We start from the raw sequence: 14228 nt of genomic DNA, 5'->3' as shown, positions 1-14228 counted from the left end.
TACCCAGTCATTCTCTTGCACCTAACTAATAGATAGGACGTGTGAGAGGACTGTGGTTATTAAAATTAGTTGTTATATCTTCAATCAAAAGTTTGTTATTTTAAACAGCACCGGAGTGTGTTGTTTTTTCTCAGGCAGCATTAGAAGAAGAATCTACCTGAGTTTGTGTATGATCTTAGCGGTCGTAACTAAGATCCATTTGCTGTTCTCGGCCATTCTGAGGAGTGAGGTAACTTCAGAACAGGGGACAGCGGGCAAGGTTCACCTGCAAGGAGGTATGTTGCAGTATATTATTTTCTAAGGAATGGAATTGACTGAGAAAATACTGCTAATACCCATATAATGTAAGTGCAGCCTTAAATGCAATAGTAGCGACTGGTATCAGGCTGATATGTATGTATGTTACACTGAGGTATTTCTGGGGAATGGAACTTCACTAAGAAAATACTGTATACATTAACTTATATTTGAGCCCCCACTGCAGTGAAAGCGACTAGCAGCAGGCTTATTAGTATCATTTCATAATTTTATTTTAAAACGTTTTACTGGCATGTTAATCGTTTTTCTCTGAGGTACTTGGTGATAAAAAATTTTGGGCATTATTTTTCCACATGGCTGTCGTTTATTTATGAATAAATTCAGTTTACTGAGCTTCCCCACTGTTATAATATGAGTGGGAGGGGCCTATTTTGGCGCTTTCTTGCGCAGTAAGAATTCACTCACAGTCTTCCTATTCCTTCCTCCATGATCCAGGACGTCTCTACAGAGCCCAGGGGTCTCCAAAACTAGTTTTGAGGGAGGTAATCACTCACAGCAGACCTGTGAGACTGTGCTTTTGACTGTGTTAAAACGTTTATATTCTGTTATCCGTTTTTTGGGTATTAAGGGGTTAATAATCCATTTGCTGGTGGGTGCAATCCTTGGCTAACTTAATGCATTTACTGTTAAAATTTGGTTGCTATAACAAATTTGGTTCATTGTGATTTCAACTGTGACAGTTTATTGGTGCTTCTTAAAGGCACAGTAACGTTTTTTATATTGCTTGTAAATTTATTTCAAAAGTATTTTCCAAGCTTGCTATTTTCATTGCTAGTCTGTTAAACATGTCTGACACAGAGGAAACTCTTTGTGCAATATGTTTAAAGGCCAATGTGGAGCCCAATAGAAATTTGTGTACTAATTGCATTGATGCTACTTTAAATAAAAGTGTACATGTAAAGAAAATTTCACCAGACAACGAGGGGGAAGTTATGCCGACTAACTCTCCTCACGTGTCAGTACCTTCGTCTCCCGCTCAGGAGGTGCATGATATTGTGGCGCCAAGTACATCAGGGTGGCCATTACAAATCACTTTACAAGACATGGCTAATGTTATGACTGAAGTTTTATCTAAATTGCCAGAAATTAGGGGTAAACGCGACCACTCTGGGGTGAGAACAGAGTGCGCTGATAATATTAGAGCCATGTCTGATACTGCGTCACATTTTGCAGAACATGAGGACGGAGAGCTTCATTCTGTGGGTGACGGATCTGATCCAAGTAAGCTGGATTCAGACATTTCAAATTTTAAATTTAAGCTTGAGAACCTCCGTGTATTGCTAGGGGAGGTATTAGCGGCTCTGAATGATTGTAACACGGTTGCAATTCCAGAGAAGATGTGTAGGCTGGATAAATATTTTGCGGTACCGACGTGTACTGACGTTTTTCCTATTCCTAAAAGGCTTACAGAAATTATTAACAAGGAGTGGGATAGGCCTGGTGTGCCCTTTTCTCCCCCTCCTATATTTAGAAAAATGTTTCCAATAGACGCCACCACACGGGACTTATGGCAGACGGTCCCTAAGGTGGAGGGAGCAGTTTCTACTCTGGCTAAACACACCACTATCCCGGTGGAGGATAGCTGTGCTTTTTCAGATCCAATGGATAAAAAGTTAGAGGGTTACCTTAAGAAAATGTTTGTTCAACAAGGTTTTATATTACAACCCCTTGCATGCATTGCGCCTGTCACGGCTGCGGCGGCATTCTGGTTTGAGTCTCTGGAGGAGACCATTAACTCAGTTACATTGGATGAGATTACAGACAAGCTTAGAGTGCTTAAGCTAGCCAATTCATTTATTTCCGATGCCGTAGTACACTTAATTAAACTTACGGCTAAGAATTCAGGATTCGCCATTCAAGCACGCAGAGCGCTGTGGCTTAAATCTTGGTCAGCCGATGTGACTTCTAAATCTAAATTGCTTAACATACCTTTCAAAGGGCAGACATTATTCGGGCCCGGTTTGAAAGAAATTATCGCTGACATTACTGGAGGTAAGGGTCATGCCCTGCCTCAAGACAGAGCCAAACCAAGGGCTAGACAGTCTAATTTTCGTGCCTTTCGTAACTTCAAGGCAGGAGCAGCATCAACTTCCTCAGCTCCAAAGCAGGAAGGAACTGTTGCTCGCTACAGACAGGGCTGGAAACCTAACCAGTCCTGGAACAAGGGCAAGCAGGCCAGAAAACCTGCTGCTGCCCCTAAGACAGCATGAAGTGAGGGCCCCCGATCCGGAAACGGATCTAGTGGGGGGCAGACTTTCTCTCTTCGCCCAGGCTTGGGCAAGAGATGTCCAGGCGTTAGAGATCATATCTCAGGGATATCTTCTGGACTTCAAAACTTCTCCTCCAAAAGGGAGATTTCATCTTTCAAGGCTGTCAGCAAACCAGATAAAGAGAGAAGCGTTTCTACGCTGTGTACAAGACCTTTTACTAATGGGAGTGATCCATCCAGTTCCGCGGTCGGAACACGGACAAGGGTTTTACTCAAATCTGTTTGTGGTTCCCAAAAAAGAGGGAACCTTCAGACCAATTTTGGACTTAAAGATCCTAAACAAATTCCTAAGAGTTCCATCGTTCAAAATGGAAACTATTCGGACAATCTTACCTATGATCCAAAGGGGTCAATACATGACCACAGTGGATTTAAAGGATGCCTACCTTCACATACCGATTCACAAGGATCATTATCTGTACCTAAGGTTTGCCTTCCTAGACAGGCATTACCAGTTTGTAGCCCTTCCCTTCGGGTTAGCCACGGCTCCAAGAATCTTTACAAAGGTTCTGGGCTCTCTTCTGGCGGTACTAAGACCGCGAGGAATTTCGGTAGCTCCGTACCTAGATGACATTCTGATACAAGCGTCAAGTTTCCAGACTGCCAAGTCTCATACAGAGTTGGTTCTGGCATTTCTAAGGTCGAACAGGTGGAAGGTGAACGTAGAAAAGAGTTCTCTATTGCCACTCACAAGAGTTCCCTTCTTGGGGACTCTTATAGATTCTGTAGAAATGAAAATTTACCTGACAGAAGACAGGTTAACAAAACTTCAAAATGCTTGCCGTGTCCTTCATTCCATTCAACACCCGTCAGTGGCTCAATGCATGGAGGTAATCGGCTTAATGGTAGCGGCAATGGACATAGTACCTTTTGCACGCCTGCATCTCAGACCACTACAATTGTGCATGCCAAGTCAGTGGAATGGGGATTACTCAGATTTGTCCCCTATGCTGAATCTGGATCAAGAGACCAGAGATTCTCTTCTATGGTGGTTTTCTCGGCCACATCTGTCCAGGGGGATGCCCTTCAGCAGGCCAGATTGGACAATTGTAACAACAGACCCCAGCCTACTAGGTTGGGGCGCTGTCTGGAATTCCCTAAAGGGTCAGGGATCATGGACTCAGGAGGAGAGTCTCCTTCCAATAAACATTCTGGAATTAAGAGCAGTTCTCAATGCTCTTCTGGCTTGGCCTCAGCTAGCAACTCTGAGGTTCATCAGGTTCCAGTCGGACAACATCACGACTGTGGCTTATATCAACCATCAGGGAGGGACAAGGAGTTCCCTAGCGATGATGGAAGTCTCAAAGATAATTCGCTGGGCAGAGTCTCACTCTTGCCACCTGTCAGTGATCCACATCCCAGGCGTGGAGAACTGGGAGGCGGATTTCCTAAGTCGCCAGACTTTTCATCCGGGGGAGTGGGAACTTCACCCGGAGGTATTTGCACAACTGCTTCGGCATTGGGGCAAACCAGATCTGGACCTCATGGCGTCTCGCCAGAATGCCAAGCTTCCTTGTTACGGGTCAAGGTCCAGGGACCCGGGAGCGGTTCTGATAGATGCTCTGACAGCACCTTGGGTCTTCAACATGGCTTATGTGTTTCCACCCTTCCCGATACTTCCTCGACTGATTGCCAGGATCAAACAGGAGAGAGCATCGGTGATTCTAATAGCGCCTGCGTGGCCACGCAGGACCTGGTATGCAGATCTAGTGGACATGTCGTCCTGTCCACCATGGTCTCTGCCTCTGAGACAGGACCTTCTGGTTCAGGGTCCTTTCAAACATCCAAATCTAATTTCTCTGAGGCTGACTGCATGGAGATTGAACGCTTGATTCTATCAAAGCGTGGATTCTCGGAGTCAGTGATTGATACCTTAATACAGGCTAGGAAACCTGTTACTAGGAAAATTTATCATAAAATATGGCGTAAATACTTACATTGGTGCGAATCCAAGAGTTACTCATGGAGTAAGGTTAGGATTCCTAGGATATTGTCTTTTCTACAAGAAGGCTTAGAAAAGGGTTTATCTGCTAGTTCGTTAAAGGGACAGATCTCAGCTCTGTCCATTCTTTTACACAAGCGTCTGTCAGAAGTTCCAGACGTTCAGGCTTTTTGTCAGGCTTTGGCCAGGATTAAGCCTGTGTTTAAAACTGTTGCTCCGCCATGGAGCTTAAACTTAGTTCTTAACGTTTTACAGGGTGTTCCGTTTGAACCCCTTCATTCCATTGATATCAAGCTGTTATCTTGGAAGGTTCTGTTCCTAATGGCTATTTACTCGGCTCGAAGAGTCTCTGAGTTATCAGCCTTACATTATGTTTCTCCTTATCTGATTTTTCATTCAGACAAGGTAGTTCTGCGTACTAAACCTGGGTTCTTACCTAAGGTAGTCACTAACAAGAATATCAATCAAGAGATTGTTGTTCCTTCATTGTGCCCTAATCCTTCCTCAAAGAAGAAACGACTTCTGCACAATCTGGACGTTGTCCGTGCCCTGAAATTCTATTTACAGGCAACTAAAGATTTTCGACAAACTTCTTCCCTGTTTGTCGTTTATTCTGGACAGAGGAGAGGTCAAAAGGCTTCGGCTACCTCTCTCTCCTTCTGGCTTCGTAGCATAATACGTTTAGCCTATGAGACTGCTGGACAGCAGCCTCCTGAAAGAATTACAGCTCATTCTACCAGAGCTGTGGCTTCCACTTGGGCCTTTAAAAATGAGGCCTCTGTTGAACAGATTTGCAAGGCTGCAACTTGGTCTTCACTTCACACCTTTTCAAAATTTTACAAATTTGACACTTTTGCTTCTTCGGAGGCTGTTTTTGGGAGAAAGGTTCTTCAGGCAGTGGTTCCTTCCGTGTAGAGGTCCTGCCTGTCCCTCCCGTCATCCGTGTACTTTTAGCTTTGGTATTGGTATCCCATAAGTAATGGATGACCCGTGGACTGACTACACTTAACAGGAGAAAACATAATTTATGCTTACCTGATAAATTCCTTTCTCCTGTAGTGTAGTCAGTCCACGGCCCGCCCTGTTTTTACGGCAGGCCTAAATTTTAAATTAAACTCCAGTCACCACTGCACCCTATAGTTTCTCCTTTCTCGTTTGGTTTTCGGTCGAATGACTGGGTATGACGTAGAGGGGAGGAGCTATATAGCAGCTCTTCTTGGGTGATCCTCTTGCACTTCCTGTTAGGGAGGAGATATATATATATTTTAGCACACTAATTTCCCTCAGGTAATACATTTCTATCAGGGCTCGCACTAAAATGATTCCTGGCGCATAAAGCAAATGCACAACGCAAGTCTAGTGCAAAACGACCACTCATAGTTGTTCAAACTACACAAGTTGCTTGGTACAAAAGGACATTTTTGGAGATACTATATTGCTGTACTTTTCTGATGTCATCGGAGGAATACATCATTGTTGTATATGGTGGCATTTAATTGTGTACGCACACGCCAGAAGATGGTCCCAACAGTGTGTGACATTGACAAGTTCCCTGGCTACAGACTTTTCAGCGTCTTATATACTCATAGCAATGTGTTTTAAAGTGTGTAAGTAGAAAATATATCAAATATGTCCCTGAGGGGGAGGGATATTGCCCTAACCCACAGGGGGTGCTGGATGCAAATGACAAAGTAAATTAAATCAAAAGAAAAATAAGCAGTATCCCCAAAGCACTCAGCAAAAGCAACAATATTCGCTAGACGAAACAAAGTCTCACCCCACCACTGCAGGGACAAAATATTAAAACATAACTTTTAGTAACACCTTAAAATATATAAACACACATTTAAAAACAACATTAACTAGGTTAAAATATATATAGGCAGGTAAGGTCAGATACACGTAAATCCTAATAAGGCTATAATCCTGTTAACCTCAGTCCAGTACAAAGTGGGTAATTATCCCCATTAATCTGTGTTTCACGAATACAAAAGATCCATTTCTATGGTCTACCAGTGACTCATAAGCCTCCTCGTGTAACTACCAGAGCAATTATTTAAAAAAGCTGGGTATTCCTGTACTAGCCTGGGTAAAAAACAAACAAACATTTGTTTAAAAAAAAAAAAACAACACATTACCAAATAGGTGGAGGTGTATAGAAATCCTCAATTAGGACCAAACTCATAGCAATGACAGAAGCCTTTACTTTTCAGCTATACAATCTTTTCTTTCACACAGGTGAAGATTGCGTATGTAAACTTTGTCAACCACTGTTATGTGGACACCGAGGTAGAGATGAAAGAGATCTATACAAGTAACCACATCTGGAAACTGTTTGAGAATTTCCTGGTTGACATGGCGAGGGTAAGTTTCTTGGCTGTATCCAAAACAACAAAGCTTAGCTTGATCTCACCAGCAAAACTGACTTGTGAAAGCTGTTCTAGCCATTGCACTCAGAGCCTGGTACAAACCCATGTCTCATATAAGTTTACATCTGGCTACAGACATTTTACATTATTCTACTTAGATCTATATAAAGACACCCTTGTTTGGCTCTAACGTTTTATAGAAATGTGTTAATCCCTGGCTTATTGCTTCACGGGAATTTTGTGAAACTCCTACAGATGTATTACAGAAGTTATATTGTAGACAGTCAAATATGATATCTGGCCTAAAAGGATATTACAGTTATTGATTTATATATACAAACAGGCTGCATCAGCAAACAATCTGCATACAAAACAAAATTTATGTTTACCTGATAAATGTATTTATTTCCGGGCATGGAGAGACCACAAAACATTCTAATTACTAGTGGGATATTCACTCCTGGCCAGCAGGAGGAGGCAAAGAGCACCCCAGCAAAGCTGTTAAGTATCACTTCCCTTACCCATAACCCCCAGTCATTCCGCCGAAGGGAAATGGAAAAAGAAGATAACACAAGGGTATAGAGGTGCCTGAGGACAATAAAAAAAACTGCCGTCTTAATTTTAATAAAGATGGGTCGTGAACTCTCCATGCCTGGAAATAAATACATTTATCAGGTAACCATAAATTTTGTTTTCTTTCCTATGGCATGGAGAGTCCACGAAACATTCTAACTACTAGTGGGAACAAATACCCAAGCTAGAGGACACAGAATGAATAGGGAGGGAGAACAAGACGGACAGATATAAACTGAAGGCACCACCGCTTGAAGAACTTTTCTCCCAAAAGAAGCCTCAGCTGATGCAAAAGTATCAAATTTGTAGAATTTGGAAAAAGTATGAATAGAGGACTAAGTGGCCGCCTTACAGATTTGCTCCACAGAAGCTTCATTTTTGAAAGCCCATATAGATGAAACAGCTCTAGTGGAATGAGCCGCAATTGTCTCAGGAGGCTGCTGTCCAGCTGTCTCAAAAGCTACATGGATAACACTTCTCAACCAGAGAGAAAGAGTGGTAGAAGTGGCCTTCTGACTCCTACACTTACCAGAGAAAACAATAAACAGGGCAGAAGTCTTATCAGCATGAAAAATAATGTAAGGGGAATCACACTGCAGAGCCGAAAGTTCAGAAACTCTGCGAGAAGAAGAAATAGCATGAAGAAACAAAACCTTCCAAGATAGTAATTTAAAGGGACACTGAACCCAATTTTTTTTCTTTAGGGATTCAGATAGGGCATGCAATTTTTAGCAACTTTCTAATTTACTGTTATCATCAATTTTTCTTCGTTCTCCTGCTATTTTTATTTGAAAAAGCTAAGGAGCCAGCCAATTTTTGTTTCAGACTTTGGACAGCACTAGTTTATTGGTGGGTGAATTTATCCACCAATCAGCAAGAACAACCCAGGGTGTTCACCAAAAATGGGCCGGCATCTAAACTTTACATTCTTACTTTTCAAATAAAGATACCAATAGAATGAAGAATATTTGATAATAGGAGTAAATTATTAAGTTGTTAAAAATTGCATGCTCTATATGAATCACAAAAGAAAAAATTTGGGTTCAGTGTCCCTTTAATACTAACAGAATGCATTGGCTCAAACGGAGCCTGCTGCAAAACTCTAAGAACAAGGTTAAGACTCCAAGGAGGAACAACAGATTTAAACACAGTCCAGATTCTGACCAAGGCCTGAACAAAAGACTGAACATCTGGCAGAACTGCCAGACGTTTATGCAGAGGAATAGACAGAGCAGAAATCTGACCCTTCAAAGTACTGACTGACAAACCCATCTCCAGGCCCTCCTGAAGAAAAGCCAAAATTTGAGGAACCCTTACTTTGTTCCAAGAAAAACCTTTTGAATCATACCAATGAAGGTATTTACACCATACCCTATGGTAAATTCTGCAAGTAACCTGTTTACGAGCCTGAAGCATAGTGTCTATGACTTTCTCAAGAGAAACCATGTCTAGACAAACTTAGACGTTCAATCTCCAAGCAGTCAGCTTCAGAGAAACCAGATTTGGATGAGGAAAGGGACCCTGATGTAGAAGGTCCTTCCTGAAAGGTAACCTCCACAGCAGAAGAGATGACATCGTCACCAGATCTGAGAACCAGATCCTGCGAGGCCATGCAGGAGCTATTAGAATCACATAAGTTCTCTCCTGTTTGATGCAAGCAATTACTCGTGGAAGCAACGCAAATGGAGAAAACAGGTATGCTAGATTGAAGCTCCAAGGAACGATTAGAACATCAACCAGAATGGCTTGAGGATCTTTTGATTTTGAACCGTACTTTGGAAGCTTGGCGTTTTGACAAGACGCCATCAGATCCAACTCTGGAACCCCCCACCTGAGAGTTAGCATTGTGAAAACCTCTGGGTGGAGACCCCACTCTCCGGGATGAGAAGTCTGCCTGCTTAGAAAATCCGCCTCCCAGTTGTCCACCCCTTGTATGTGGATAGCAGAGAGATGACAATTGTGAGATTCCGCCCACTGGAGAATGTGAGACACCTTCATTGCCAAGGAACTCCAAATTCCTCCCTGGTGATTGATGTAGGCCACCGAGGTGATGTTGTCTGACTGAAATCTGATAAATCAGACCAAAGCTAGTTGAGGCCAAGCTATTAAAGCGTAGAAAATTGTTCTCAACTCCAAGATGTTTTTTAGAATAGACGACTCCTCTGGAGTCCACAGACCCTGTGTCTTTAAGAAACCCCAAACTGCTCCCCAGCCTAACAGTCTGGCGTCCGTGGTCACAACCACTCAGGAAGTCCTCAGAAAGCATGACAGATGGTCCTGTGAAACCCACAATGAGAGTGAGACTCTTGTTGGGCAATCCAAATTGATCTTCTGCAAGAGATCTGAGTGGTCCCCGTTCCATTGATTGAACATGTATAGCTGCAGAGGTCTCAGATGGAACTGAGCAAAAGGAATGATGTCCATGGAGGCAACAATCAGTACAATCATCTCCATGCATTGAGCCACAGATGGACGAAAAGCAGACTGGAGAGACAGGCAAGAAACATGAAGCTTTTATTTTCTGACAAGCGTCAAAAAGATCTTTATGGACAGGGAATCTATGATTGTTCCCAAGAAACAAACCCTTTTTATCTGGGAACTCTTTCCCAGATTCAATTTCCACCCATGGGAAAGTAGAATAGACAACAAAATCTCAGTATGAGATCTTGCTAGATGAAAAGATGGCACTTGAACTAGAATGTCGTCTAGATAAGGTGCCACAGCAATACCCTGGAATCTCACCACTGTCAGAAGAGCACCCAGAACCTTTGTAAAAATTCTGAGAGCTGTAACAAGGCCAAAAGGAAGGGCAACACACTGGAAATGTTTGTCCAGGAAGACAAACCTTAGATACTGGTAATGATCCCTGTGAATAGGAACATGAAGATACGCGTCCTTCAGATCTATGGTCGTCATGAACTGACCCTTTTGGACCAAAGGAAGAATAGAACGGATGGTCTCCATCTTGAAGGACGGAACCCTGAGGCATTGATTGAGACACATTAAGTCCAGAATCGGATGAAAAGTGCCTTCCTTCTTGGGAACTACAAATAGATTTGAATAGAATCCTAGACCCTGTTCCTCTAGAGGAACTGGAACAATCACTCCCAGGGATGATAGGTCATTTACGCTGTTTAAGAAGGTCTCTCTCTTTATCTGATTTGAAGATAGCCTTGACAGGTGGAACCTGCCCCTGGGAGGACAAGATTTGAATCCTATTCTGTAACCGTGGGATGCTATATCTATGGCCCAAGGATCTGGAACATCGCATATCCAAGCCTGCTGAAAAAAAGAAAGCCTGCCCCCCCCTTGATCCAGTACAGGATCAGTGGTGGCCACTTCATGTTGATTTAGAATCAACGGAAGACTTCTTAGCTTGCTTCCCCCTAGTCCAAGGCTGACTGGATCTTTCAAGAAGACTTGGATTGATCCGACTTGGAAGAGGAAGACTTCTGTCCCTTAAAGTTACGAAAGGAACGAAAATTAGAATTCTGGCTACCCTTAGGTCTATTCTTTTTATCCTGAGGTAGGAAAGAACTCTTTCCACCTATAATATCAGAAATAATTTCTGCCAGACCTGGTCCAAACAAGGTTTTACCCTTATAAGGCAGAGATAAAAGCTTGGACTTGGATGTAACATCTGCAGACCAAGATTTTAACCAGAGAGCTCTGCGAGCTAAAACAGTAACACCAGAAATCTTAGCACCCAACCTAAGAACTGGTATGTTGGCATCACAAATAAAGGTATAAGCTAGCTTGAGAGCCTTTATCCTGTCTTGGATCTCCTCTATAGTAGTCTCTTCTAGGATAAGATTAGATAAATCATCGCACCAATAAGATGCTGCCCCCGCAACTGTAGCAATACTAGCAACAGGTTGTCACTGTAATACCTGATGAATGCACATCTTCTTCAAAAAAGCCTCAAGCTTCTTATCCATGGGATCCTTGAAAGAACAACTATTTTTCATAGGAATAGTAGTTTTCTTAGCCAGAGTAGAAATAGCTCCCTCTACCTTGGGCACCGTGCGTCACGAGTCACGAATTGAGTCAGCAACAGGAAACATCTTTTTAAAAACAGGGGATGGGGAAAAAGGAATCCCTGGTGTATCCCATTCCTGAGTTATAATATCTGCCATACGGTCTGGAACTGGAAATACTTTCACAGATGAAGGTGCATCATATACCCTATTAAGCTTACTAGACCTCTTTGGATTCTCCGCAACAGATTCAGATTCTTCCAAAGTAGCAAGAACCTCCTTCAAAAAAACTCGGTGTTCTAACTTAAATCTGAAATTAATCTCCTCTGAATCTGCAGAATTTGTCACTACAGTATCAGAATCTGACAATTCCCCTTGAGAAGCCACTAAAGAATCATCCTCATCAGATAATTGAGACAAATTGACTAACGCAGCTTTAGCGGAGTCAGCCTTCCTAACATCAATATGTTTAGATTTCATCTTTCGTTTTCCAGAAACCTTTGGAAAAGCTCATAAAGCTGCAGAAACAGCATAAGTAATCTGCGCAGCGAAATCCCCAGGTAACCCCCCCCCAGGAGGTTGAGAGGAACTGCAGGGCACTGCATGTGAAGCTTGAGGGGAAAGCTGAGGCGTAGCTAGGATAAAACTATCCTGCGAAACAGGAGGCTCAGGGAGAGACATCTTATCTTTAAACTTTAAAGTTTTATTTAAACATGAAGAGCAAAACTGTACAGGAGGAATTATCTTAGCTTCCAAACTCAATAATCATGTTTCAAATTAATCAACTTCAGTATTAGAGTCCATAATTGGGTATCAGTTTACAATTAACAAAAAAATTTAAATGCCAAATTAAGTTTTCTTTATATGAAGCAATAAAACACAAATAAGCACTTTAAACCCTCAGTTCTGCAGAGATCTTACCCCTCCAGAAGTTGCTATCCCACTAGCACAAAAACCGGACACACCGGTAGCAAAAAACACCTCCTTGTTACCAGAACAGCCGAAATCCACTTGCTACTGTAGATAGAAGAAAATGCAGCCTTCACACTCGCCGCGGCAAACTCCGATCTAAACAGAGAAGCCAATAACCGGAAGTGCCGAGGAGCGTGACCGCAATAAAAAAAAAAATTCTTTTAATTGCGCCAAACAAAACAGCAGCACAGAAAAAGTGATTGGGCCAATAAGCTGAGCTGAAAAGTGATTGCAACAAGTAAGAAGTAAAACAAACACCTCATACACTCTCCCATCTCTAAGCCCCCAATAAAAAAAGATGCCTCTTTTCACATAAAAGCAGTGTCCCTAAAACAGATTCAAATACTTTCCACAAGGATTTAACCCCTATAGTGCCGGTACTTTCAAACTTAGAAGGGAAAGCACTTACCTGTGGATCCTTCTCTGTCAGGCAGGAGCTGTTTTCTGAGGTGTGGCAGCTTCACCATATCTACCATGGACCTATAGAAAAGAAAGAACAGAGTAACCAACTCTGGCTTTCTATAATAGAGGTAGCAATAATGTTAGAAGTTTAAGCAAAGACCACCTCACCGTCTTCTAACTGCTAATAGCCACCATGCACACAGCATAGCCCCAATCCTTGCTTGCAGGGAAAAGTACCCATTAAAAAGATTAAAATCTTCAGACACCATCTTTGCCATCCTCCTGTGATCAAGGCAAAGAGAATGACTGGGGGTTATGGGTAAGGGAAGTGATACTTAACAGCTTTGCTGGGGTGCTCTTTGCCTCCTCCCGCTGGCCAGGTGTGAATATCCCACTAGTGATAAGAATGTTTCGTGGACTCTCCTTGCCATAGGAAAGAAAATAATTTAATCCTGTCAGTTTGTTAGCACAGCTTACATAGATTTGTAAATTAACAGCAATTTAAGAATACACCTCTTGGGTTGAAGGAGGAATCCATGCTTTTGGATTCCTTTGCTACAGACAGGAATATAATTAAATTAGCTTGTGCTCTGATTAAAGCATTCACAATGTAGCATGTTACAGGGTCAGCTAAATGCAACATGCACAATTTTCAGAGGCAGAAAATTCTAAATGTATATTATTTAAAAATTTATGAGTGGTTTAATTTTGAGTTTAAATGTCCCTTTAACTAACATGTCCCTTTAAACTTTTAAAGCATGCAGTTACAAAAAAACTATCAAATTTGCTTTGCTCTCTTGTTATCCTTTTTTGAAGAATAAATCTAGGTAGGCTGTGTGCATGTGTCTAGTGTTTTTAGGATTTATATTTATTTTACAGGTAACTTTGTATTTATTTTAGCTAGTTAGAATAGTTATTAAATAGTTATTAACTATTTAATAACTACCTAGCTAAAAGAAATACAAAATTACCTGTAAAATAAATCCTAACCTAAGTTACAATTAAACCTAACACTACACTATCATTACATTAATTAATTAAACTACCTACAAATAACTACAATTAAATACAATTACATAAACTAACTAAAGTACAAAAAAAAAAAAAAGCTAAGTTACAAAAAAAAAAAAAAAGTTACAAACATTTAAAAACATATTGCAACAATTTTAAGCTACTTACACCTAATCTAAGCCCCCTAATAAAATAACAAACCCCCCCAAAATAAAAAAATGCCCTACCCTATTCTAAATTAAATAAAGTTCAAAGCTCTTTTACCTTACCAGCCCTTAAAAGGGCCATTTGTGGGGGCATGCCCCAAAATGTTCAGCTCTTTTGCCTGTAAAAGAAAAATGCAACCCCCCCCAACATTAAAACCCACCACCCACATACCCCTAATCTAACCCAAA

General features: G+C 41.6%; 1 protein-coding gene across 1 annotated transcript in view; it reads left to right on the top strand.

The window, feature by feature from the left end:
* The window catches only part of ITPR2 (inositol 1,4,5-trisphosphate receptor type 2), a 920836-nt gene that overhangs the window by 260224 nt on the left and 646384 nt on the right, over positions 1-14228 (top strand). Inside the window, exon 24 of the mRNA XM_053719707.1 lies at positions 6768-6893. Within this exon, the coding sequence (XP_053575682.1) occupies positions 6768-6893 (126 nt within the window). The remainder of the gene's footprint in view (positions 1-6767; positions 6894-14228) is intronic.

This window comes from Bombina bombina, chromosome 6 (assembly GCF_027579735.1).
Source record: "Bombina bombina isolate aBomBom1 chromosome 6, aBomBom1.pri, whole genome shotgun sequence".
Taxonomy (NCBI): Eukaryota; Metazoa; Chordata; class Amphibia; order Anura; family Bombinatoridae; genus Bombina; species Bombina bombina.
This window is presented reverse-complemented; position numbering and strand designations above follow the sequence as displayed.